This window comes from Equus caballus, chromosome 7, assembly GCF_041296265.1.
Source record: "Equus caballus isolate H_3958 breed thoroughbred chromosome 7, TB-T2T, whole genome shotgun sequence".
Classification (NCBI taxonomy): Eukaryota; Metazoa; Chordata; class Mammalia; order Perissodactyla; family Equidae; genus Equus; species Equus caballus.
The window spans coordinates 73,891,807-73,917,716 of NC_091690.1; the positions used below are offsets into that span (position 1 = coordinate 73,891,807).

At 47.7% G+C, this 25,910-nt stretch overlaps 3 protein-coding genes across 32 annotated transcripts in view; 2 read left to right on the forward strand and 1 right to left on the reverse strand.

The window, feature by feature from the left end:
- The first annotated feature begins 12 nt into the window (after positions 1 to 12).
- Positions 13 to 5,751, forward strand: LAMTOR1 (late endosomal/lysosomal adaptor, MAPK and MTOR activator 1). 2 transcript variants are annotated; one of them, XM_070272066.1, is made up of 5 exons: positions 13 to 229; positions 3,808 to 3,953; positions 4,198 to 4,275; positions 4,622 to 4,748; positions 4,892 to 5,751. In XM_070272066.1, the coding sequence occupies exons 1-5, from the start codon at positions 188 to 190 to the stop codon at positions 5,210 to 5,212; spliced, it is 714 nt and encodes a 237-aa protein (XP_070128167.1). In that variant the 5' UTR covers positions 13 to 187; the 3' UTR covers positions 5,213 to 5,751. The 2 variants fall into 2 exon arrangements, with proteins under 2 accessions (XP_070128167.1, NP_001268999.1); NM_001282070.1 differs by having other exon boundaries at positions 188 to 229; positions 5,120 to 5,631.
- LRRC51 (leucine rich repeat containing 51) lies at positions 1,854 to 21,387 on the reverse strand. Of its 15 annotated transcripts, none has more exons than XM_005612064.4 (6): positions 20,790 to 20,915; positions 14,630 to 14,713; positions 13,868 to 14,005; positions 8,081 to 8,286; positions 6,998 to 7,146; positions 1,854 to 2,970 (listed from the first exon to the last, which is right to left on the reverse strand). In XM_005612064.4, exons 3-6 carry the CDS (start codon positions 13,947 to 13,949, stop codon positions 2,922 to 2,924), a joined length of 486 nt encoding a protein of 161 aa, XP_005612121.1. In that variant the 5' UTR covers positions 13,950 to 14,005; positions 14,630 to 14,713; positions 20,790 to 20,915; the 3' UTR covers positions 1,854 to 2,921. The 15 variants fall into 15 exon arrangements, with proteins under 15 accessions (XP_005612121.1, XP_070130629.1, XP_070130632.1 ...); XM_070274528.1 differs by lacking the exons at positions 1,854 to 2,970; positions 20,790 to 20,915 and adding exons at positions 6,494 to 6,720; positions 21,186 to 21,387; XM_070274531.1 differs by lacking the exon at positions 1,854 to 2,970 and adding an exon at positions 6,494 to 6,672 and having other exon boundaries at positions 20,896 to 21,382.
- The window catches only part of NUMA1 (nuclear mitotic apparatus protein 1), a 68,548-nt gene continuing 63,590 nt past the window's right edge, over positions 20,953 to 25,910 (forward strand). For 6 of the 15 annotated variants that reach the window (XM_070274484.1, XM_070274491.1, XM_070274513.1 and 3 more), the window contains exon 1: positions 21,181 to 21,353. The gene's annotated coding sequence lies outside the window, so the exon portion shown is untranslated. Of the gene's footprint in view, positions 21,354 to 25,910 lie in introns of all 15 variants that reach the window. The other 9 variants (XM_014741558.3, XM_070274485.1, XM_070274509.1 and 6 more) reach the window with 5 other exon arrangements.

The following is a 25,910-nucleotide window of genomic DNA, read 5'->3' on the forward strand; positions in this document are numbered from 1 at the left end:
CGGTGGGGGCGGGGCCGGAAGCCGGGGTTTCGGCCGCAGGGGCGGCAGCCAAGCGGCTCGCGGGAGGGGTAGGCGTGGGGGTGGGTGTTTGCTTGCTGGTTGCAGCCACGGGTCATGTGACCGGAAGGGCTCCTGACGGACGCCGTCCCTTCTCGGCGCGGCCTGAGCGCCCGGCCCGACCCCGGCCATGGGGTGCTGCTACAGCAGCGAGAACGAGGACTCGGACCAGGTGCGGCCGCAGCGGGCGGGGCTCGGGAATGAGGGCTGAGTCCCTAGGACATGGGGCCCGGAGAAAAGCCTGCTGAAGGACGGGAGCTGGACTGCGGGTCTCACTGAGTACGGAGGCCCGGAGGGGACAGATTACAGAGGGGACGCCGGGCCGGGCTCCTACCGCTGTTAAAGCCCTAGTTCTCTCTACACAGTCCCCACCTTGGGGTGTGTAGCCAGCCGCCTGTCTCTCTCGCTCCTACCTCTTCCATGCCCCCGCTACCCTCAAGCCTTTACAGCTTCAAAGATCCTCAGCTTGGGTTCCTGGGAAGCACTCCCTTCCCAGCTTCCTGTGCCTTTTCTGTGCTTGTATTAACGGGCTTTGTGAATCCATTGTAGAGGTGGGTAAGCTGAGGCTCTTGTTAGTTTGTCCCGAGATGAATCAGGAATCTGGCTATCCTCTCAGTCCCTGGGGTTGCAGAAGGGAGGTCACTGTTGGTCTGGGGGCAGAGAAGGCCTCTGGAAGTTGGTGGTATTTGAGTTGCCCAGTGAAGGATTTAATAGACAATGAGGACATCGAGACGTGGGAAATTATTTGGGAAGCAACAAATCGGGTTTAACTTTGGCTGGACTGGAATAGAGAGAGAGGATGGGGAGCTCAGTTTGGCTTGCTCCAGTGCAGTTTTTGCCTGGGGCCTGAGGGTTCCTCTAGCTAGAGGGGTGCCTGTCCTGGGAATTTGGCTGTAGATCTGATCCCTTTGCAGGAAGGATTAGGCTGGGGAGACGTACAGTTTCAAATTCTCTTTCTTCCCCTTGGTGCATTCTCACTTCTCACCCCACTGTAATCCCTGCGCTGCCCATTTGACCTCCTCTGAGGAGGGGGAGACCTTTCCAAGGATGAAGTCTCGATCTGTTGGCCACTCATCTTTTAAGCCTGGGTTCTATATTTCAGCACATATTAGATACAGAGACAGTAGAAAGGTTTCGGCAAGTAGCTCAGAGTCTAGTGGGGTGGATGGGCACAGAAATGGATTATATCACTGGTACTTGGGAAGTAGGTCTTTCCCCAGTGACTCAACCTATTTTGGGGTAGTATGGAAAGCTCGGAAAAATGTCATTTATTTGGGAGGCATGGGTGGCTCCTGGGCCTCATTAATTCTCCAAACACGCAGTGAACACATACTCATATTTCCTTTGCCTTATGTAGGCATGCCTCATGGCCAATACCTCTCACTTCACTCTAGCCTGTTAGAGAAGGAGACAATATCCCTGCCTACTGGGACAGCTGTGGCCTAGTGGGAAACTGTCCCTTAAAGCATCATATGGACTCTTGCAGAGAATGAGTTAGGAATGGTTAATGCCCTGTGAGAAAAGACACCAGCTTCTGGTTGGGAGAACTGGGCTTGCTGCTCTCCTGAGTCTCCACCTTCCCCTTGATGGGCTCTGGCTTCTGTTTCTAGCCCCCAGAGATGGTGCTGGATCAGGGCTGGGTGATTTGAGGTCTCATGTGGCAAACGTCTACTTACTGGTGTACAAGCCATAACCTTTCACTATCCCAAAGTTCCTCTTTCAGCTTTTGGGCAGGCCCCTCTCCCACTTTCATCTCTGCGCCTCTGTTAGAATAATAAAAAGAAATGTACATCACATGACAGTTTTCAAAGGCCTTTTACAGTTATCTCATTTGACTCTTGCCAAACATCTCTCATATAGGTACTGGTTATGTCTATTTAAAGATGGAAAAAGTTCACACAGGCTAAGTGATTTAGCCAAGACTGCAAAGCTGGGAAGCGTCATAGCTCAGGTGTTTTGATACCAAGCCGTATGGTTTATCCATTGGGCCAAGCGGTCTCTTCCAGCTGTACCCACAGACCAGGTGGCCAGTCGTGGGCAGGCCACATATGTGTCTGTGCTAGGGTTACAGTGAAACCCTGACTCTTGGGTTGACATTGACTCAGGGACAAACCTTGGTGTGAAAAACCTCCCCTGTGCTCCACTTGCCCTTTGGGGATAGGGTATTATTTGTCCACTCTGATGGGGGTAGCCTGGCCTCTTCTGGGACTCTCAGTCTCAGGAAAACCACCTTGTTCTTGAAGAACCCCTGATAGGGGAGAAACTGCCCTGTCCTCCAGGAAGATCTGTCTGAAGAGGGGCTGGAGGAAGGAAGAACACAGAGGAAGCAAACTCAGACTTCATTGCAGAGCCAGCTTTCCTTAGGGACAGTTTATTCTTTGGCAACATTTTGTCTTTCTAGCTCTTTAATACTTAGCCTGTGTTTTAGGGAGGAGAAGGGGTCTCTAGGAGTTGGGAGGTGATGGGACAGAGGCCCACAGGCTGTTGGGAACTGAGGATACTGCAACAACTTTGGCTTAAGAAGGAAGAGTAATGTGGAAAGGCTGGGCCTGCCTTGGGTGGGGCAGGCAGGGTAGGAGGAAGTGGCCCTCTGTAAGGAGAGTTGTGGCATTGTGGGCAGGGGAGCTGGGAGCCTGCAGTGGGAAAGTCTGTGGTAGGAACTGAGATAGGCCTAGAATGGAGCACTGAGGAGTCTGGTGGTCTGGCACTGAGGGTTGGTGAGTCAGCATTAGCCAGGATGGGCCCCTTGTCCTTAGCTTTGTCCTGGGCACCTTTGCTCTTTATGGCTTGGATAGATACCCAGCAGCTCTGCTTATCCAATTTGCAGTGGACACAAAGCCAGCAGGGATTTGCAGCAGATGGGCTCAATGCAGGGTCATATCCAGAGAGATTGCAGTAGATGAGAACAAGGGACTGAAACAGGACAAGGAGAAATACACAGAATTATACAGGACCAGGGAGACTTGGTTTGGCCCCAGGTAGTTCTGAGGGTTGTGATTATCAGTGTAGGCTAGCAGTAATAGGGCTGTGGAAAATTGTGAAGCCAAACACATAGAGGTGTGGTGGCTTGGCAAGGGAGGGAACAGCTCCACTGTTCAGGTCAGGTTGGGATACACCAGGTGCACCAAGTTTGGTTGTGGGGGCCCATACAAAGAGAGCATCAGAGAGGAGAGTGAACACCTGAGAGTAGAAGGGACCTGCCCTCAGGAAGGGAGCACACTTGGACTGTGTGACCCAGAGGCTGTGACTGGGACTCCTGCCCTGAGATAATGTGAGGAATGGCCATTGAGAAGTTGGGCTTGCTTTCCCTTGGGGCTTAGGGCCTTGTCTGGCCTCCCAGGACCTCTCCATCCTAGGAGCAGATAGCCTTGCTGGGGAGGGCCATTCTTGGGCTCCTGACTTGCATCAGTTTCCCCTCTAGACACCACTCCTCTGGCTTCCCACCTCCTCGAGTTTCTAGCCTCCAGTACCCTTTCTCTACCAGGTGCTGGACTATTTTCTGAAGCACTAGGGCTGTTACTGAATACCTGCTTTATGCCTCTGTCCACCTTTTTCAGGGCCTCTAGGCTCCCAAGTTGCAGGCAGGAACTGAGTCTTAGCTGATATTCCATACAGCTGGGCACTTGGAATATCCCCAATAAAAATATTTTTTGGTGCTTAAAGGTCAGCACTGGGCTGGGAGGAGAGCCCAGGAAAGGCAGGTTGGACTAAGGGCCCTGGGGCTGACTTCTCCCCCATGGCCTCTCCTAGGACCGAGAGGAGAGGAAGCTGCTGCTGGACCCTAGCAGCCCCCCAACCAAAGCCCTCAATGGAGCCGAGCCCAACTACCACAGCCTACCTTCTGCTCGCACAGATGAGCAGGCGCTGCTCTCCTCCATCCTTGCTAAGACAGCCAGGTGAGAACCACAGGACCAAGCCTGGGGCAGAGCTCCTCCATCCGTGTTAAAGGTTAGGATAGAGGGAGCTGGGCCCGGGACATGGGGGATGGGACAGAGTCGGGGGGAGAGGTACCTCTGGGCCCAGCCCTGCTCCAGTGGGCAGGTGGGGACACTGGTGTCAGATAGCCCTAGAGTTAGCACTTGACAGCGTCTGTCCCTCTCGAAGCACCTGTCATGTCCTCTCTACCTCCTCTCCCCAAAGCAACATCATTGACGTGTCTGCTGCTGACTCCCAGGGAATGGAGCAGCATGAGTACATGGACCGGGCAAGGCAGTACAGGTGAGCACCTGACCAGGTGGGGACCCTCAGGCTACTTGGGCTCTTCTCTGCCCCTTCATCCCTGATCCAGCTTTGGAGCCTAGGCCCCAGTCTAGGCTCTCCATTTCGGTGCAGCTCAGGAGACCACCACAAATCACTCGGCCACCTCAGTAGATGTTCATGTCAGCCCTTTTTGCCCTGTGACACCCAAGGGTGCGGGGGCCAAGGCAGGTGGCCCCAGAGTGAGTTTGTGGTGAGCTGAGGACCTGTCACCCTGCTTCTCTGGCCCGAGGGAGTGAGGCTTGCCTGGGCTGGGCTGGGCAGACTGTGGCCTGACTGCCCACCCTCACCCCTCCCTCTTGGCCAGCACCCGCTTGGCTGTGCTGAGCAGCAGCCTGACCCACTGGAAGAAGCTGCCACCACTGCCATCTCTCACCAGCCAGCCCCACCAAGTGCTGGCCAGCGAGCCCATTCCCTTCTCCGACTTGCAGCAGGTGAGTCACCCCTCGCCCCCGCCTTCCCCATTTCTACTCTGGCCAGGCTGTGGCAGAGGGCTCACCCTCTCTGCCTCAGAGGAGGTAGGGAAGTGGAGTGAGGGAGCCTGGTAGCTTCTGGGCCCCACTCACTCCCACCTCAGTCTCATTTTTTCTTTCCTCCCTCTCGCTTCCCCTCAACCTTTATTCTCTTTGTCCTCTTTGGTCTTTTCCTTCTGTCTTTCTCATCCCTGCCTTTCTCTTTGGCTTCCTGTCCCCCATCATCCCCTCCTCTCTCCTGTTTCACTATCCAATTCCCCTCCCTCTGCTTTCTGGATCTCCCTTCTCACTGTCTCTCTCTGTTCCTCTCCTCCCCGGTCCCTCTGTCTCAGGTCTCCAGGATAGCTGCTTATGCCTACAGTGCACTTTCTCAAATCCGTGTGGACGCAAAAGAGGAGCTGGTTGTACAGTTTGGGATCCCATGAAGAGAGGGGTCCTTGGACAGCTCTTCTCCTCTCTTCACCCCGTCTCCACCCTGCCTCCCCTGGCCCCCCAGCCTCACTGCGGCTTATACAGTACCCTAACCTGCTACTAATCACAGAGAAGAATGTGGAGGCGGAGAAGAGCAAGGCTAGAAGCCTGAGCAAGTGAGGATGGAGCAAGGGAGGGTAGAACCATTTGGGACTAGCCTTCGAAGCCCTGGCCAGGGGTGGGGTGGGGTCAAAAGGACAGGGCTTGATAGGTCTTCACTGTCACTGGGGAGGTGGAGGTACCACTGTGAGGGTGATCATTAGGGGGCCTATGCGGGCCCCCTTCCCACCCTTTCTCTTAGCCTCACTCCTGTCCCCTGCTCCCTGACTTGGTGCTCGCATGCACCTCACTAGGGTTTGTGACCAGGGTCTGGACAAGCTTGCATTTGAATGAATTGAGTTTGTATTTCTAGCACCCTGGGTTTTTACATGTTTGGGGTTTTTTCGGTTTTGTTTTGGTTTGTCACCCTCGATAAAGGAAGTGTATTCATCTGTGTGCTGGTTCCAGCCCCTCTGTCCTGCCCACCACCTTACTGCTTTTGGCTACTCAAGTCTGTGAGTAGCAAGATGGATGAGGGGGAGGGGGGCATCTTCTAGGGGGCACTAAGAGGGATCCAGGAGATAAGGGTTCAGGTCTTAGCTGAGACTCAGGCTGAGCTAACTCATATTGGATTAAGACTGTGCTTGTCCCTTCTCCAGTGATGGGAACACTGTCAAAGCTCAACAAACTTGAATCTGAGGCAGCTGTCACTGATGGGGGCCCTGCCTCAGGCTCAGTGGAATTCCCAGCAAGCCCGGTGGTGGGGAGGGGTGCAGGCAGACCAGGAGCGCCTAATACGGAGCCAGCAAGCCAGTGTTTTCAAGCAGAAGATTCTTTTTATCAAATGAAGTCTCAAGCAGAATCCCAACATATAAAACATCAAGAGTGGAACTATTCTGATCTGATTGAAGTGGGGTTCAGGGATCACAGCCCATCTCCTTAGCCTCCTGTCATGGAGGCATCTCCACAAGACCTTGATGCTCTATAAAGCAACTCTAACCCCAGGATGTCTGAGCTGAAGAGTAAAAAAGGGCTCAGAGAGGTTAGAAAGTTTCCCAAGGCCATGCAGTAAACCCACATCCCCTGTGTCCCAGGCCCAGGGGCCTTCCCCCCCCAACCCCCGCCTTCAGTGAAGTAAGGCCAGAGCTACTGGCAGTTGCCCGAGTTGGACAGCATTTTTACATGGTACAAGTGGCTTCTGATCTGAACAGCTCAACTCGTTTATTATCAAACCAAACTGGTCATCTTTGGGCCTTTAGGACTGCTGGGGTCCTCGGAACCTCACAGTGTATTCTGCTTGATCCGGACCTTCTTGGGCTTGATGTTCATGCGTTTCCACACTTCAGCTGTGGTGCGGTCTGCTTTGGTGACCCCACTGAAGTCGAACGTGGTGACACAGGGCAGGGTGCACAGCACATATTGCCTGTGGGGAAGACTCGGGCTGGGGGCCAGCCCCCCAACCAGAACCCCTTTCGCCCTCCAACCAGTTGCTGCTATCTCCCCTGGCTGCAAGGAATGGAGGGACTTCAGTATAGTTTGAGGGAGACTGAGTTTATCCTGACTGATAGCAAGAAATGCTTAAAGGTCTCTACACCCTGCCCTGATCCCAGCATGGCAGAAGGATGGTGCTGGATTTCTTGTCTCCCTTCCTCCTTCTGGAGAGCCCAGCTGGAGCCTAGCTCCAGGGGTAGAGCACTTACCTATACCCCTTCTCTTCCTCTATGGGGTTCCCATGGAGTGTCAGGCTCCGGAGCCGAGGGAGGACAGCCAGCTTATTCACCTCTCCCAGGCGCTGGATGCTGTTGCCATGAAGATAGAGAACACTCAGGTTGAAGAAGGTTGTCAGGACCTGTTGGGGAAGGAAACCAAAAGCCAGGCTGGACGGGGCCCTGGATCCATGCTCAGGACTGACTTGCAGGCAGAGAAAGACGAGTTTGGGGAACAACTTGTCCTCCACCCCCGCTCCCCTATGGCCATACTAGATGACTCCAACCTACTTTCATTTACCTTTGAAGGGGTACAGGGGCATCACACTGACACAGAGCTGTGATCTGACAGGCAGGAAGGATGGACCTGCATCCTGGCACTGCCACTGGCTTCCTAGGTGACTGGGCTCTCCTGCCTGTCTCTGAGCCTTAGCTGCTCCTTCACTGAAGACCCTTCTAGCTTTGGTGACCTAAGATTCTATCACAACAGGGGACAGGGATACAGAGCATCATGCTAGGGACATAAGAGCTTTTAAAATGGTAGTTAAATTGAGATCACTATACCCTGGGGAACAGTTTCCAAGTCGTGCTCTAGCTCCTGTCCCCTCTAACAAGGATCTAGACAAGAAGGGGCCAGTTTTGTTTATTTCTTAAAACTTGAGTCAGAGTTTTGGGAAGTGCTGTGCTTTTACTACCTACCTCTTCCACAGAAGAACTCGACTCAAGGCACAGCGGGTGCCTGGTAAGGAGAGCTACAATTTTACTTCAGCCTGCTATGTGCTGGTTGGTTTTCATACATTCTCATTTAATCCTCAGAAAGCCTTTATGATGCTTGCATATTATTCCCATTTTTTAGACAGAGAGGCTGAGGTTTTCAAAGGTTAGGTAGCTTGCTCCAAATCATGAGGCAAATCTAGGATTTGAACCTCCATCTGTCTGAGTCCACAGCCATGTGCTTTGCACAGCACCATGCTGCCTCACTACTTCCTTGATAGTATGTGGGAGGTGGCGAGGCGGGGGGCTGGACAAGGTGGCTTCAGGCCCACCTTGACTGGACTCCCAGGACTGGGAACTCACAGGGTCAATGGAAGTCAGGTCATTGAAGGACAGGTCGATCCAGGCCAGCTTCTCTGGATGCTCCAGCAGCTGTGAAACCACATGGCTGAAGTCTTTCAGATCATTGAGGACATTGTTGTTCAGCCACAGGGACTGGGTCAGTGACTTCCCTGACTTTGAGTGCCTTAGTGGTCGTAGCCCTCTCCTTGGCTCCTCGCTTGTCAGATCTGTGGGAACAAAGTGAGGCTTGGATAGATCATCTTTGCCTTTCTGGCTCTGTGGGGTGGAAGGGACAGAGCTGGAAGGATTAGCAGCCTAACCTGTAGCTGGAGGGGCTGGTAGGGCCTTGCCCTATGCTTGAGTCCAGTGTGACTCTATCTGCTGTCAGCTCAGGACCCTGTCCCACAGATCCCAGCAGTCAGAGTAAGCTTGGACTAAGGGCCAAAGACTTCCCAAACCTTAGGTGTGGGTCACATGCTCCTCTCATGACTGTTGTATCATTGGGTCGTCTGAATACATGAGAGTTGGGGGGCAAATCTATTCCCATTTTATAGATAAAGAAACTAAGAACTAGAGGTGTTGAGCTTGAACCAAGATGATAGCAAAAAATCTAGAATATCTACTGGTAGAGCCTATAGAATTCACTTCAGTGTAACAAACTGATGTCTGGTCTTTCTTTAATATTGAGCAACTGCTATGTGGCAGATGCTGGATATACAATAGTGAGAAAAATGAGAGACAGTCCATGCCAAGCTCTGTATGAGTAATAGGGCAGGGATGAAGCAGATATTTGTGCCTTGGAGGAGCTCACAAGGGCAAGATGGAAACAAACTGGCAATATAGTGTGATCAATGCCATTTAAGTCAAGGAAGTGTAGAACTGGGGCTCCTAACCCAGTCTGGGAGCTGACGGAAGTTTCCCAGGGAAGGTAAAGCCTGAGCTGGATTTCAGTGGGTTAGGAGATGTTAACAAGGCAAGGGTGGAAAGTGTGAGAACAGCATGAGCAAAGAGGTGTGGAACAGCGTGGGCACACGTGCATGTGCTGCACAAGGGGGCAAGGAGGAAAAAGACGAGGACCCTTGAATGTCAGGCTGAGTATCTTGGACTTCATCCCATAGGTGATGGGAAGTCACTGGAGGGTTTAAAGCAAAGGAGAGGATTCAAATCTTTCATTTCAGAGAGGTCACTCTGAAGCTTTAGTGTGGAGTATGGATTTTAGGGAGTGGGTGGGACTGGAAGACCAATTTGGTTCTTTCAGTCATCTAAGCAAGAGATGAGAGGGATGATCAGCATGACTTGATGGCTGACTGGAGGTCACGGTAGAATAATATTCAAGGGTGTTGTCCAGTTTCTTCAAGGGTGACTGGGCAGATGCCAGTTCTATGAACTGAATCAGAATTAGAACAAGAGACACAGGGTTGGGAAAGTGATGAGTTCAACTTGGCCTTGGTGTGTCTGAGGTTCCTATAGTACAAAAAGGTGGAGAAGCCAAGTAGGCAGTTGGATATGAAGGTCTGAAGCTCGGGGGACACACCTGAGAATTGTTAGCAGAGAGGGTGTATAAGTTAGAGAAATAGATGAGATTTTTCAAGGAGAGTGAGAGGTGACAGGAGGGACAAGAAGGAAGGAGAGTCCCTTAAAGAATTTAAATAAATAATCAGAGGAGGACAGGGAAAACCAGGAGAGAATAGTTGTAAAGATGCTCAGGGAGTCCATAGTTTATAAGAGTGAGTTTCAGGGAGATAAGGACTGAAAAGTAATTTTGGCACCTCAGAAGTCCCTGGTGACCTTGGTCAGGGCTATTTCAATGAAATGGCAAGGGCCAGGAGACAGAAGCTAGACTGGAGTGAATTCAAGAGTGAATGGAACGTAAGGAAATATAAGCAGGTAGCATAAATAACGCCCTCAGAGTTTGGTTGAGGAGAACGGAGTAATGTTAGAACCCATTTGTATGGATTTACACCCCTCCCACCCGGCCCCACCTTTTGACAGATGAGATCCAGACAGAGGAAGGGCCCTGCCCAAGCTCATAGTCAGTGAGTGGCAGAGTCAGAACCAGACACCAGCTCTGGCTGAGGTGACTGTATTTTTCCTCTTGTCCCTAAGCCTTTGGTTACTTGTCTACAGCTGCTTCCGGGGAAGTATTTAGTATTCCACAAACCTGGCCAGCCTGTCTTCACCCTCCCCTCAGCTCTTACTGGATACACTTCCTCTCTTTCACCCCCTCCCAATGTTAACTTCCTCTCCTGCTCAGGTGCAGGTTGGGCAGCATCCACCAGATGGCTCTCTGCCTTAGTCCTGGAGTGAGCAGGACCGGTAATTGGGGCTTGAGGTGGGGGGAAGGTGGCAGAAGGGTACTGAACAGGGTACCCCAGCTCATGGATAAATTCCTAATCCTGCTCCCCAGCCTCACATCTCCTGACCGCAACTCTGAAATGAAATGACAAAAATGAATAAAAGTTAAGGTCAAAATAAGCTCACATAATGGACTAGCATCCAGTCTGATGAGGCAGCAGCTTGGGGAATGCCACCAAGCCTGGGCTGATCCCGAGCTCAGAGGGAGCTACTGGTGGGATGGCACTGCCTAAAACTTGAGGCTGCCTGGGGCTGTTGTTATCAAGGGTGGAATAGCGTGTGCAGGCCGCTCCACGTTACTGCTCCCCTCAGACTCCACCAGGGCACTGCACTGCCTGAGGATTGGTTGAAGCTGCCTTGTTCAGAGTAGGCCAAAGCAGGTCTGGAAACGGCCACAGATATCAACACTCAGAGAACTGGGGGTGGACCAGCCCCAGGAAGACCTGGGAAAAACACGATCCTGTCTTCTTATCTCCAAAGGGTTGCCATGCAACTTTTTCCATGTGTCCCCAGAAGGCAGGAGTTAGTATGATATGAAGAAATTCCTTGTGTCATCCCTTACCCCATAATGGAAGGAGTTGGTAGGTGAGTGGGGTAGGGGACTCCCTTAACTGGAGGTTAGTGAGCAGAAGTTAGAGGACTATAGGTTGGAGTCAGTACAGATTAGATGCCTTCGGAAGTCACTACCATTTCAGATTCTATGATCCATCTGTTGATTAATTTAGCAAATAGTGTACTAGTACCCCCAAACTCTACCCTGTCTTCTAACGCCTATTTTATTTTATTTATTTTTTGTTTGTTTTTTGTTTTGTTTTGTTTTTTCTGAGCCTAATTCCTGGCCTCCAGAGCCAACCATCTCTTTGGCTGTATCCCTGGCCCAAAGCTGGCACCAGGGGCTGCTCCCCAAGTTCTCACTGACCATTTGAGCTGGAGTCCAGCAGCAAGGAGGGGTCCAGGGAATTCATGTGGTGGGGGAGGGCCCTGTCCTCTTTCTCTGGGGGGCCCTGACCTCGCCCTTTGCAGCTCTGGTAAGTGGGAGGGGGTGGGATGAGGGACATGTTGCTGAGGACTGTGCCTGACTGAAAGCCACACTCCAGGGGCAGCCCTCTTCTGGGGCTGTCTGTGGCCTCACCACACCAGGAGATGGGAGCTTTTTAGAATTTATTTGTTTGGTAAACAGCATAAAGAAGTCTCCAAGCTCTGGGTGTTGGCTTGTCAGTCCAGACAGGCACGCAGCACTGAGCTGTTCCTCCCCAGAGCCATTCTCAGTGCATGCCTGACAGCGCCTCACCCAGGAGCATCAAACTTCTCAAACCACACCCACCGTCCTGCCCCCGCCATGGTGCTCCCGCCCTTCCCACTGCCCTTCACTGTTCTCAGGGCTGCTCTCGGGTGGGAGGAACTGGGCCTTTGGAGTTCAGAGACCATGATGTGAGCCCAGCCAGGGCTGCTGCGTACACTTGTGTACCTTGTGCCCCCAAACCCCTGGCAGATGAGGTTCTACTGTCCACTGTGTGCCCACAGGACTAAGTTCACCTAAAGGTGCCGTATGGGCTAGGGGGTCAAGGCCCTGCCATTACTCAGCGCTGTGAGCTTGGGAAAGTCGTGGCCTCCTCTTCAAGCCTGGCTTCCTCGCCTGTGAAATGGGGGTAATGGTGATTTTTGTTCTCCCAGCCAGCAGTGCTGTGTAATCCAGGAGACCTTGTCTAACACCAATTTTAAGTGAGTGTTCCATAAGCTCTGGGGGACCTGAGGAGACTGGCCTTTTGGGGCTTGGATGTGCCTCTCCTTCTCCCCTTCCACAACATTCAGCAAGGAGCACAATGCCTGACATATATGTATACACACATGTATGTATATACACATATATATGTATATAAGTGCTTAATAAATATTAGGCGCTCAATAAATATTTATTGAATGTAGGATGGTGCATCTGTACAGATTATGTTGGTGCTGTGGAGTTATCCTTAGTCGTAGTAGCTTGTCTCTCTCATTCTGAGGACTCTATATAGAGGGCAAAGTTCTATCTCCTCACTCAGAGCTGGGAATTCCCAGGTTAGGCAGGAGCCATTCTTCCCTTCCCCCTCTGTCACCTCAGCTATCTTGTACATAGCCACTGTTGCAGCTAAAACCCTTGTGAAATTTGGACTACATCAATCAGAAGTGATGCTGTGCATAATAAGATCACGGTAGGTGGGTGTGTGCTCATGAAAGAACAAATGTGAGTTACCATTGTGGCTGATGCCCACCCAAACAGCACCCTAAACCCAAACCAAGGCTAGTACTTCCTGGATAACCTGCTTTCTGAACTTAAAGGTGGCCACCAATTGTCTAAGAGAGAAGACCAAAGCCAGATAATGGGTCTAGGATAAGTTGATGCCAACCTATGTTCTCTGAGGGTAGATGAACTGATGTATTTATGAGAGACCAGATAACAAAAGCCAGGGACAGCAGAATTTCCCTGAGAAGAAGCATATTCCCTTGAGAATATGCTATTATTGAGAGCCTCTCTTTGTCCCCTGAGAGATACTGGCTGCCCATTCACAGAGACATTGAATGGTAAAATGGGAATGAGCATGGGCAGTGCTGGAACCCACAGTTAGTGTGGGTGATGATGGAATAAACTTGGATATGACTGGAATAAATATAAAATTTGTCAATAAATATTTAAACTGGAAAGATGCCAGTTTGTTGATAACAAGACCCTGCATGTTTTAGCAATGTGTCCTCAGACAGAGAAGACAGGGTCTGCCTGTTGGCTGGGACTCTGCAGCAGCCTGTTTTCCTCTCATTAGTGTCTTCCTCTCTTCAGGTGCAAACAAGAGCATAAAACTATTGGCTGATAGACTGGCTTCCCAATTTTCTTCCACCTGACTTTTCAGCTGTAGCCTGGCCTCTTTGGAAGATGATCAATACCCTGAGAGCCCCCTGGTTCCTTTCAGATTTCCTGCTAATTTTTTTTTTTTTTTTTTTTAAAGGGAATTCATTTTTTTTTTTTTTAAATTGGCCATTTTAACCTTTTTTTTTTTTTTTAAGATTTTATTTTTTCCTTTTTCTCCCCAAAGCCCCCCGGTACATAGTTGTGTATTCTTCATTGTGGGTTCTTCTAGTTGTGGCATGTGGGACGCTGCCTCAGCGTGGTCTGATGAGCAGTGCCATGTCCGCGCCCAGGATTCGAACTGACGAAACACTGGGCCGCCTGCAGCGGAGCGCGCAAACTTAACCACTCGGCCACGGGGCCAGCCCCTTTCCTGCTAATTTTTATAAAGGCTAACCCCTTCCACTCCCACCTCCCTACCCCCTACTCCTCCCCAAAACTACAACAACAACAAATCTGCAAGCATATGAGAAGAATCGCTTTAGGCTTTTAAGTAGAAGACTGGTTTCTCCCTAGGGACCACACCTGGCCTGCTGCCACGGTGAGTGAAGTGCTGTGCTCTGTGAGCTGACCTTGGATCACGTGGATGCTTCGGAAGGAGTAGTCAAGAGGGGGCTCCTGCACCGCAATGTTCATATAGTCCTGTTTGCTCATAGCTCAGGCCATCATTTGTCAGGTGTAAGCATGGGCCCTGGGAGTCCGGGTTCAGCCTGGGAGGACAGAGAAGGACTGGTGTTTCAGGCACAAGGGGCATTGGCCCTGAGGTTTCCCCACAGCCCTCCACTCCTGCCTTCTACCTCCACGTCTCCAGGCTTGCCTGGCTGCAGTTGTTCTGTTTTAAGATAGTAATCATGGTTCACTGCATTTGTAGGGCACTTCCTACTTCTCTGAGCACCTTGACATCCCTTAGAGCTCATGTGATGGTCATAACACCCGTTTCTGCTTTCCAGACAAGAAACGGAGACCCCAGGGTGAAAGCACTTGCCCAGAGTTAAGCCAATGAGTCAGCTGTGGACTGCAATCGTAGTCTTCTGAATCCTATTCTGAGGCCCCTTCTGCTACTCCACAGTAGTTACCATGGAGGCTGTCTTGGTACGTACCCTCTGGTGACATCAAGTGGGCCATTCTATTGCTTAATAAACCCCTGAGGGCCTGCACTGGATCTGGTGTCTGACAGCCCTTTGCAGTCTGACCCAGCTGGGGATTTGCTCAGCTTGTCTGTCAGCCCCATTATCTTTCCATCCAAAGACTACTTTCAGCCACATCCTGAATGTAGTCATATGTATATAAACACACATACACATAAAACCAGAGTCTATCTCACTCTCACTCACCTGTCACTGATGCCTGAAACTCCACCATTAGGGATTCATTCCTTTGGGTTCAGGGATTGTTCCCTGTTAAAATGGAAATACCCCCTGAGAGGGGTGAACACAATGTTATCAGTCATTTACAATGTGGTGTGAATTGTCATCAGATCCTTTCCAATTTGTTAGTTCAAGTAAAGCTGAGAATATTTCAAGAGACTGGGGAGAGCCATCAGAACACTACTCACCTGGGAAGAAGACGGCGGAAAACACTTTACTGAGGGGTTTTGTATATGACACATAAAAAACAAAAGACAAATAGACTGAGAGGTATGTGTCCCAGGCAGCCTCCCCTTTCTCATTCCATCCACTGCTGTCACCTTCTTTGCATTTACTACTTCACCTGCTTTCCAAACACACTCACAAAAGGGGATGATTTGTAAAATAGTGCTGTCCAACAGAAATATAATGAAAGTCACAAATGCAAGCCACAGATATTTTTTTCACACACATAAATTAAAATTGTCTAGTAGGCATAAAAAGAAAAGTAAAAAGAAACAGGTGAAGTTAATAATATGTTTTATTTAATATATCCAAAATACCATTCACCATGTAATCAATATTAAAAATTGAGATATTTTACACTTACAGCACATCCCAATTTGGACAAGCTACATGGCAAGTGCTCAATAGCCACATGTGACTAGAGGCTACCATACTGGACAGTGCAGATGTAGAACATGGAAACATGGAAGAGAAAGATTAGAAGCCAGATTAAAAGAAGAGAGAGATGTACAAGGGAATTAAGAAACTAAGCCTATTATTTAGTTCTGAAATTCCCGGCAGCCAAAGCAAAAAGGGAAACCTCAGGATATGTAGTTCTAATCATTTGATTCAAAGAAGCAAATTGTATGCAGAGACCATGGAATTCACAAATGTTCTTAAAATGGAATTTTTCTTAAAAATCATGGACCTGATAGCTTGTAATTCAGCTTTAGTACAGTTCAAGTAAATTCCTTTTTTGGTGACTTAACATATGCCAGGACAGAGTTTAACAGGTTTAGAGGAATGGAAAGTGAATGTCTTCTTATCAAAAAGCAGCAGTCTCAACTGAGCTTTGGAGAAGTGCTGGCTTGGGTCACTTCACAGCTGAATTCTCTGTCAAGTGCAGGACTGGCCTGGTGGGCATGGGCTGTTTAGGGAGATCTGAATCTTCTAGATATCAAATCTACAGACACAACAAAGAACACATTATCCTTTCGTACAAATAGAGGGACCTGGCTTGTGTTCTCACCTAGACAGAAGCCCATCCCACTTGAGTACCTACAACAGGTTTGATACCTGTCAACAAGATTGCGTACTTTTCTTAAAGTAAGTCCTGGGCTGGGACCCGAGTTCTGCACTACTGGACGTGAATTTTAGCTTAACATATTTAAGGGCAGATTTATATCATTAGTCTCCTTGGCCATCAGAGAACCTCAGTACAGTTCCTAAGAATTTCTGACTTTGTGTGGCAACAACTCCTGATGCAATTTTCTGGATGAGTTAGTATTAAAAATGGAGCCCCAAGTAGTTGGATAAATTTGCCATTTGGAAAGGATTGTTAGTCTTCTCCATTTAAACGTTAGCCCAGGCTGTGAGCTAGTACTGTGCCTTATTCATCATCTAACACAGAGCCTGGCTCACAACAGGCACTGAGGAAATGTTTGTAGGAGGAATGAATGAGAATCTGCCAAATACAAGAATTTCTGTTTTGGGAGTGTTGAAGCTAAGCTCTTCTTTCTAACAATTGGCTCCCAGGTTCAGCTGTTACAGTCCACACCTCATTCACAGTAAGATATCCAATTCAATTCTGCAAATATTTTTTGAGTGCCTGCTGCCCTGAGTCTGACCAGGAGGAATAAAGCCAAGATACAAATAATAGAGCCCTGTCTGTCATGAGCACAGAAAGGCCTGCTGGGTTTCTATTGATTGTGGCGAACTGGCCTGCATCCAGTTCTAAGAAACAGCTGCCTGCTTAGTGAATACTCTCATGTTTCAATACTCAGCTCTAGTGTACCTCTTTGATGAAGCCTTCCTCTCCAGATAAAATTGATCAATGTGTCCTGTTTTAGATGGATTCCCTTGATGATCCCTATTCATGGTCTCTCCTGTATCCATTCCTTGTTGCCCTATAACTTTGTACTTCCATCCACTCTAATGTTGGGCTCAGCCATGTGACTTGCTTTGGCCAAGGGGATGTTGGTAAATATGAAGCAAACAAAAGCTTAAAGAGCAGGCTTGCTCTCTTGCTCTTGGCCAGTGCCAAGAGAACATGGCTAGCCTGCTGAAGGGGTATGGGAAACACGTGCAGGTGAGAGAGACGTGAAAGAGAGCCAGTGATCCCAGCTGAGGCCATCCTAGACTAGCCTATAGCCAGCGTACCCCAAGTCAAGATCAGGAGAGTCATTCAACCCATAGATGACTGCAGACACACGTGTGAGCCTAGCCAAGACCAGAAGAAACATATGGCTGACTCAGAGACTTGGAAGCAATAATAAATGCTTATTGTTTTAAGCCACTATGTTTTTGAATGGTTTGTTATACAGCGATAGCTAACTGAGACAGGCCCCCACTATACTTTGAACAAAACTTTGTCACAGCCTGTTTCCTCATCTGTAAAATGGAGACAAACCTTATCTTGAGAGCTGCTGCAGGTCCTGCGGCAGGTGCTCAATAAATTGAAACAGTTGGACTTTCTACTCATTTCTTTACAACCTACTTCCTATTCCCTCCCTGTAAGCTTGAGGGCAGGGACAGACATCAGACTTCTCTCTCTCTTCCCACCATTACCCTGCAATGAGGCTCGCAAATAACGAGTATTCACTAAAGGCTTACTGGACAAGCAGATAAATGGAAAAATGAAAGAAGAAATGAAGGAATAAATAGTGTCATCAAGGTGTCACACAGTGAGCCTGACTGCTGGGGAGAACTGACAAAGCCCTGAGGTTGCCTTGCTCACGCCAGTGGCTGTGTTTTTGGAGTCAGTCTTTCCCAGCTGCTATTCTGCCTCACGACCAGAAGCTAGTCAGATCCCAGGGCCTTCCTCATCTGTCCAGAGTGACTGACTTGATAAATGACAAGGTTAGCAGCATACCTGCCTTGTTTTGGAATTTTTCTTTTCCAAATTGGAAATATCTTTTACTGTTCTTTTTAATTTTAGTTTAATTTAATAGCTGAATAAATTCAAACAACATAGAGAAGTACATCAAGTAGAAACTAAAAGTCTGAATCTCCATCTCACTCTCCAAGAAAAGTCATGATTAACAGTTTGGGAATATAACCTCCCAGATGCCATACGCAACAAAATTATGTCTATTTTTAAATAAACACATACTGTCTATTCTTTTGTAAATTTATTTTTTTCTTTTCAAATTGTTGTAGACTCTCTTATCCTTTTCAATAGCTGCAGAGTATTCCACAGAATTTGTGTGTATCTTACTTTAACTTTATTTACTTAATTTAATCAATCTCAAGTTGATGGAAATTTGTTTTCAGTTTTTGGAAATTACTAACAATCAGAATTTGATTTGTTGATAGCCTTTTCCTGCCCTCTGTCAGGTAAGTAGCAACATGATGGCACAGGAAGCTTTAAGAACGATCAGATAAGGAAATCTGATAGGAGATTCAATGGCCTGGCCTAGAAAGGGTTTCCATTTATGGGCTATGGGAGGAAGACAAATCAAAGAATGTCATGAAAAGTCTGCCACATAATCTAATATATTCTGGGAGGTTATATTCCCAGGTGCCAAAGGGAGGCCCAAGATTCAACCTGTCTCCTGCCCACCTCTCTACTCCCATCTCTTATCCTCGCCTCCAGTTCTGCAGTCCAGCCAAATGCAACTACTCAAAGTAAGTTCCCTGCACCTGCCTTTAGGCCTCTGCACATCCAGCTTTCTCTGCTTGGAATACAGAAACTCCTTTTGCCTTGCTAATTCCTACTTCACAACTCAGCTCAGGTTTCACCTTTTCTTAGTCCCAAATCTGGATGTGGAACTTCTCTTCTGGGCTCCCACACCACCCTATACTTACAGCCATGGTAGCACTCATGACACTAGGATTATCTGCTTACTATCTGTATGTCCATAAACTCCACCAGGGCAGGAACTGTTTTTCTCTCATAGCTGAATCCCTACAGTGGTGACAAGTAGCAGGTGCTTAACAAATACATAAAAACTTGCAACAGTGAATAATACTATAAAGGAGAGGGACATGAGGTTGCTATAATTGAGGGACTTGACCTGGTCTGAGCAGACCTGCAAAGACATTCCTAAAGAAGTGATTGAGAGAAATTGGAAGCATAAGTCCAAATTAACTATAGCAGGGGGAAAAGATGAACATTCCAGGCAGAAATAAGAGCATGGGCAAAGGCTCTTTGGTGAGAGGTTACCTAGAAAGTTTGAAGACCTTAAAGGTGGCCATATAACTGGAGGGGAGAAGGGGAGGGATATGTATGATTGGACTGGAGCCTGGAGAGGTGGGCAGGAGCCAGGCTGAGAGGTTGCTTGATGCTAAGAGCAATAGGAAGCCACAAGGTAAATTTTTAAATGGGGGTAGGGTGGGGGAAATGAACAATATCTAATTTGCATTTTGAAGGATTACTCTGGCTGCAGTATGCAAAATGGCTGGGAGGGAAGGTAGGAAAGACTAGAGAAAAGATACGTGGGAAGTAAAGCTGACAGGACTTTGTGATGGATGGGAAATGAAAGAGGTATTAAGGCTAATTCGGGTTTTTGGCTTCCTTAATGGTGAATAGAGATGAGAACACTGGAAGAGATCCAGCCTTGCAGTACATAGAGATTATCAGTTGCAGACAGGTTGAGTTTGGGTTGTCTTTGAGATATCCTGAATATGTTGAAGAGGCAATTGGCTGTATAGACCTGGAGCTTAGTGATGAGGGCTGGGCTGGAGATACACCCTTATGTACATCTGCATACAGGTGGTAACTGAAGTTGTGGATGTGGATGAGAATATGCAAGAAGAGAATAGAGAGTGAGGTGGGAAGTGGGCCCACGACCAAGCCTGGATAGTAAGTGGACCAATCAGGACCAGATAGAAGCCATCCAGAAGCCAGCTAACCATGGCAGCATCAGACATGGGTGCTGTGTTAGCCAGACTGTTTGTTTCCTGGTTAGTTGAGTTAAATCTGTTTGATTCTCACTGTCTTCAGGCTCTCTAGTTCCCTTTCTCCACTTAAACTTTCAAGGAAGGATCTGAAACCCATTCAGCCTGAAGTGAAGATAACCCAAATTAGGCCATACAGGTTTCTTCTCCCTGGGGCAATTTAACCTACTCCTTGGAACAAGTCCTTAAACTAGAGAGGCTTAGGCTCAAGCTAGAGACTTGGCTGGAAGTTGGCGAACTAGAGTCTACTCCTAGCTGTCACTGACTTGCTGTGTGGTCTTGGGCAAGTTGCTGCTCCTCTCTGGGTTTCAGTTTTCCAATCTGTGAAATGGGGATAAATATCCTTGAGTCACAAAGCTCAAAAGAGAGTTTGGATGTGAAAGCACTGGGTAAGTTACTAAATGTAATAGATCTGTCATGAAGACGGTAAAAGGAATGAAGCTCTAATTGCAGAGCTTCCAGAAGCAGATCACGGAGGCGGTGTAGGGAGAAGAGGTCATTTAGGCACGGGATCCCAAATGCGTGTGTGTGGGAAGATCCTGCTTACTCTCTGAGAAGGCTCACCCTGGGGTCTTCCTGCCTGGAAGGAAAGGGGCAGTTCAAGCCCCATAAAGTTGCTGCATCTCCAGTATTAGGGCCTGTGATGTACTCTAATGCTACTCCCATGTCTTGAAGAGGGTCTCAGCTTATCAGAGGAAAACCAACCCCATGTCTGAGAGCGTTTCAGATCTCCCAGGGTGAGTCAGGGATTTGAGGCATTTGTATTAGGAGGCCCCATGTTGGTGATGGGGGAGATCCTAAAGCACCCCCAAATCTGTATGAGTATGTCTCTCAGCGCCCTTCCCTCCCCGTGCGCGTCTATCCCACATGGGTGTTGTGTCTAGTTCACCGTGAAAGGGGGTAAGGGGACGGGCGGGTCTCAGGTCCCCGAGAAAGGAAGTTCTTAGTCTTTCTGTGTGCCTTTTCCCTCTCCATAGACCTCTTGTCCCCTAGAAAGGGTTTCCTGTTTTCCTGCCCGACTCACCCGCAGCGGCTTCCCCTCCAGCCCAGGCGTCCCACTACCTCCGGGTTACTCAGCGCAACTCCATGGTAACTACCTTCGTCACCGTAAGCGTTGCCGCGATGCCTACCGGGAACTGTAGTTCGGCAGGGGCGGGGCCCCAAGGCCGCGGGAGGTGCTGGGATTTGTAGTTGTCTTTGGCCTCAAGTCGAGGCCGGGGTCCGGAAGTAGTGACACCCCTTCTCCCTTCTCGGTGGCCCTCACACTTCCTTTTCCAGGGTCCTCAAGCGTGCCCTTGCATTCGACACCCGCCGACAGGGGCCAATCAGAGGGCGGCGCGAGAGGGCGGGGCCAGAGTTTAAACTAATTGTGCGCTCTCAGCGCTGGCGCGAGCCCGCGACGAAAGGGACCCGGAGGTACCTTGAGGCGGAGCGGGAGCGCGCGGCCAGGTAACCGGCGCGGGGCCGCGGCTGGCGTTCGGCCTTGGCGCCTGCAGGGATGCCCAGGCCTAAAGGGGGTGCTGGAGAGGCAGGTGCTAGCGGAAGGCCTCCTTCATAGCCGAGTTCGACAGGGGAGAATCTGTCGGGGGTGAGCTGCGTGAGGAGACGGGCAAGTCCGAGGGGGAGGTGCCGGGCGTGCCTAGGGGGAAGATCTGTTTGGGGGCGTGTCTGTGGAATTAGGTCTGAGGGCGACCCGGGTCGGGGTGGGAGTAGTGCAGGTTCCTGAAAGGCTTGTCAGCGAGGGGTCCTGTGATGGGAAGAATTCGCCTCTTCTTGTTAACAATAGTGATAGTAGTAGTAAACATTTTCCGAGCACCAACTACCTTTCAGACACCCTGCCACACCCTTTACATGGATCATCTTTTTTGTCTTCCTAACAACCTTATACTTTATTACAGATGGGGAATCAAGATTAAAATGTTGAACTTGGCCGAGGCTGCATAGCTAGTGCGTGGTTGGTTTACACTGGCGTTTTTGAGGGTTCGGCCTGAATGAGGACGGGGGAAGGGGCTGGGTGGGGATGCGGGTTATCTTGGACGAGTCCGTTTATTTTGAGCCTTATTTTTCACATGTAAACAGCGAACTTAGCTGCCTTACCTACTTTCCTGGGGTTGTTGTGAGGGTCAAATCAGGAAAATCAAGGTGTTTCTTGCAAGCATCCTGGAGAGAACAGATTTATAAGTGATGTGACTGCGTGAAGGTTGTTGGTGGGAGAGAGCCGACCTGGGTTGATGCTGCCTACCCTGGGCGCCCTCTTTTGCTTACCCCTGAGGTAGGGCTTTTCCTCTGGTATTTAAGAGTGTCTGCATGTTTGTTTGCCCTTCTAGATAGGGACAATGTCTTTTGTCCCTGTATGATGCCCATGCAGGATATGAACCTGGCCATTCTTGCCTGCTTTGAAATGAATGAGCTTTCTTGGGTTGAAAGGAGATCGGAGCATTGCGCTCCCATCTTTATTTAGTCGCTTTTGAACCTCTGTGTTGTGCTATCCTCTTGCCTGGAATGGCACCCATTCCTGAAAATGTGATGTTTACTTGCTGTAATCCATGCTTCCCTTTCTCCGGTCTCTGTTGCCTGCTCCTGTGTTGCCCAAGTTCTGAATTGTCAAATGTGTTACTCTGTGGTGGGCAGAAACGTTTGATAGTCAGGCAGTGGGGGGCTCTCTACCTTGTGGAGATCTTTACTGCTGTGAATCCATGGGAACCTGGAGGGCACATTCAGATCAGTAAGGTAGCTTTCAATCAGCAGGGATGAGTGTATGTGTTCCCTCCCTCTCTGTTCCTGTGTGGTATTTTCTCCTTTAGAGGAAGCAGCACATACTTCTCTGTTAAAGTTGCAAAGTACTCTTCTTGGCCCAAGGTCAAGCAAATGATGACTAATTGTAATGCCTTAATCTAAAACCGAAAGCCGTACTCCCCCCAAACTAGAAGATCTTACCCAAAAGCTCATACCAGAAAAATTTCTATTTAGAATATTCTTTTTTATCCATGGAATATGGAAGTGAGAAGAATGCCTTGGACTAAGACTGGGGTTCTAGAACTGTTAGGATGGGGGAAAGCCCTGCCACAGATGACTAAACAGCTCATCAGGGAATGTTTTGACAGCTCTGTCTAATTGATAAAACCCTATGGTCAGTAGTATGTTGGGGGTCACTTATTGTAGCCTCTTACTCAGTGTGTGCTAAACATATCAAAAGGTGTTGTCCAGGGGCCGGCCCCGTGGCCGAGTGGTTAAGTTCTCGAGCTCTGCAGCCCAGGTTTTCCCTGGTTTGGATCCTGGGCACAGACATAGCACCGCTCATCAGGCCATGCTGAGGCAGCATCCCACATGCCACAACTACAAGGACCCACAACTAAAATATGCAACTATGTAGTGGGGGGGTTTGGGGAAAAGAAGGAAAAGTTAAAAAATAAAATCTTAAAAAAAAAAAAAAAGGTGTTGTCCAGATGCAGATGAGTACTTCCAAGAATGAGACCACTCCCAAGGGAAGTCCATCTCAATGTTTAACAATTCTAATTAATAGTAATTATTGTTTTTTGCTATCAGTAATTATTTCATTTTACCCATATATGTTTACTGTTTGTTTTCTCACCGTTCTTTCTTGCATTTTTTTCCTTCCTTTTGTGTCCAATAGATGAATACATGCTTCAGATGTTTTTTTCAGTGAGAGTCTGTTAGTGGTAAACACTCTGTTGGAAAATATATTTCCTCCTCCGTCTTGATAGTTTAGCTGAGTACTAGGCTTCTAACTAATTTTTCTCAGCACTTTGAAAATGTTATTCCACTGAAATTCTGGCTTTTTGTTTTTACTCTTGAGAACTATGCTTACAATCTGTTATTTCATTGTAGGTAACCTGCCTTTTTCTCTGATTGTTTTTAAGGTCCTCCTTTTTGTCATTTGTGTTCTGCAGTTTCATTACGTGATGTGGATTTAATTTTATCTTACTAGGGGCTTATAGTGATTCCTCAATCTGAGATTTCATAGCTTTCATCAGTTTTGTAAAAATTCCCAGTTATTACCTCTTTAAATAGTACCTCTCCCTGATCTCATATTTAACTTATGTTGGACCTTCTCATTCTGTCCTCCACATCTCCTATTCTCTCTTCCATGATTTCCATCTCTATCTTCCTATGTTACCTCTGGGTAATTAAATTATCTCCTACCATACTAATTTACTCTTCAGCTAGAACTAATTTACTTTTTTTCTCCTTGCACCTGAGCTAACACCTGTGGCCAATCTTCTTTTTTTTTCTTCTTCGTCTTCTCCCCAAAGCCCACTAGTACATAGTTGTATATTCTAGTTGTAGTCTTTCTGGTTGTGCTATGTGGAACACTGCCTCAGCATGGTCTGATGAGCGGTGCCGTGTCTGCACCCAGGATCCAAACCGGGGAAACCCTGGGCTGCTGCAGCGGAGTGTGTGAACTTAGCCACTCAACCAGGGCATGGGCCCCTATAATTTACTTTTTGAATTCTTATTTTTATTAGCTAATTTTTCATTTCTAGAAGTACTCTTTGGTTCGTTTTCAAATCTGCCTCTGTTTTTCATGGTATCTTGTTTTTGTCTCATGTTTTCAATTCGTCTTATGTCTATAATTTAAATAAACTTAACTCATGTTTTCAATTCATCTTATGTCTATAATAATTTTAAATAAACTTAACTTATAGTCTCTATCATATTGTTGAACTCTTTGAAGTTTTTAGGGGTATAATCCTGCCATTTGTTTTAACTGACTCTTGCTCATGATGAATTGTTTCCTCAAGTATTTTATAATTTTGGATTATGAGCTCGTATTTAAAGGAATATCATCTATGGTAATCTTATGTAGCTTGGGTTGAGGTCAGTTCTCCCAAGAGCAGTTTTGTGGGTTTTTTTAATCAACTTTGCTTAGGTATAATTTATGTACAATAAACTTTATTTAAAGTAAAAAGAGTTTTGACAGTTCTATATACCTATAAAAAGCTGCCACAATCAAGGTACAGAGCATTTCATCACTTCCAGGTTTCCTTGTGCCACTTTACAGTCCATCTTTCCCTTCACCTTGGCCCCAGGAACTGTTATAGATTAATTTGGGTTTTCTAGAATTTTACGTAAGTCAGATCATACAGTGTATACTCTTGTGTCTGCTTTCTTTCAGGTAGCATGATGCATTTGAGATTTATCCATTTAGTTGCATATATCAGTAATTTGTTACTTTCTATTCCTAAGTAGTATTCCCTTGTGTGACTATATCATGCAGTTTTGTTTATCATTCACTGTTGATGGACGTTTGGATTGTTTCCAGTTTTTGGCTACTGTGAATAAAATTGCTGTGAGCATTTATGTATGAATCTTTGAGTGGATGGACATATAGTTTCTTTTCAGTGTGGAATGGCTGGATTTTATGGCAGGTGTATGTTTAACTTTTTAAGAAATTACCACTTTTCCAAAGTGGTGGTACCGTTTTACGTTCCCATAGCAGTATATGAGAGCTCCAATTGCTTCATATTCTTACAGGCACTTGATATCGTTAGTCTTTTTCATTTTACCCATTCTCATGAAGGTGTAGTAGTATCTCATTGTGGTTTTAATTTGCATTTTCCTGATGACTGATGATATTAAACATTTTTTCATGTATTTATTGGTCATTCATATATCTCCTGGAGCAACTTTGTGCTTGCTTCTGTTGAGCACTCAAGGCTGTTCCCAACCTGGGACCAAAATGTCTTATTTTTCTCTACTTGTAGATTTCCAGGGCACAGGCTTAGTATAACTTTTAACTCCAAATCCACCTCTTGTTTTGAATTCCTAGGAGGTTTTTTCCTCTCACTTCACTAGGTGATCAAAGCAAACTTCCTTATTTGCCTGTGGACAGATATTTTTTCCTAGTCTATCTTTTAAGCGAGGGTCCCAGCCTTTATACAAGGATCTCAGTTGCTTTTTGTTGGCTCAAACTCTGTCTCTTGGACTATGAGAAGGTCATAAATTCCTTACGCTGCTGGGACAGTTATGCCATTAGTTCACTAATCCAGTTTTCAGCTTCTTTGTTTCTGTTTCCTGAGATTTCCCTTACTTTCTTGTGAGCTCAGTTTATCTATGTGTCATTTAGGATCCAATCAGGAAAACAGAAACCACACATAGGTATTTTAAAAGAGTGAACTCAGTA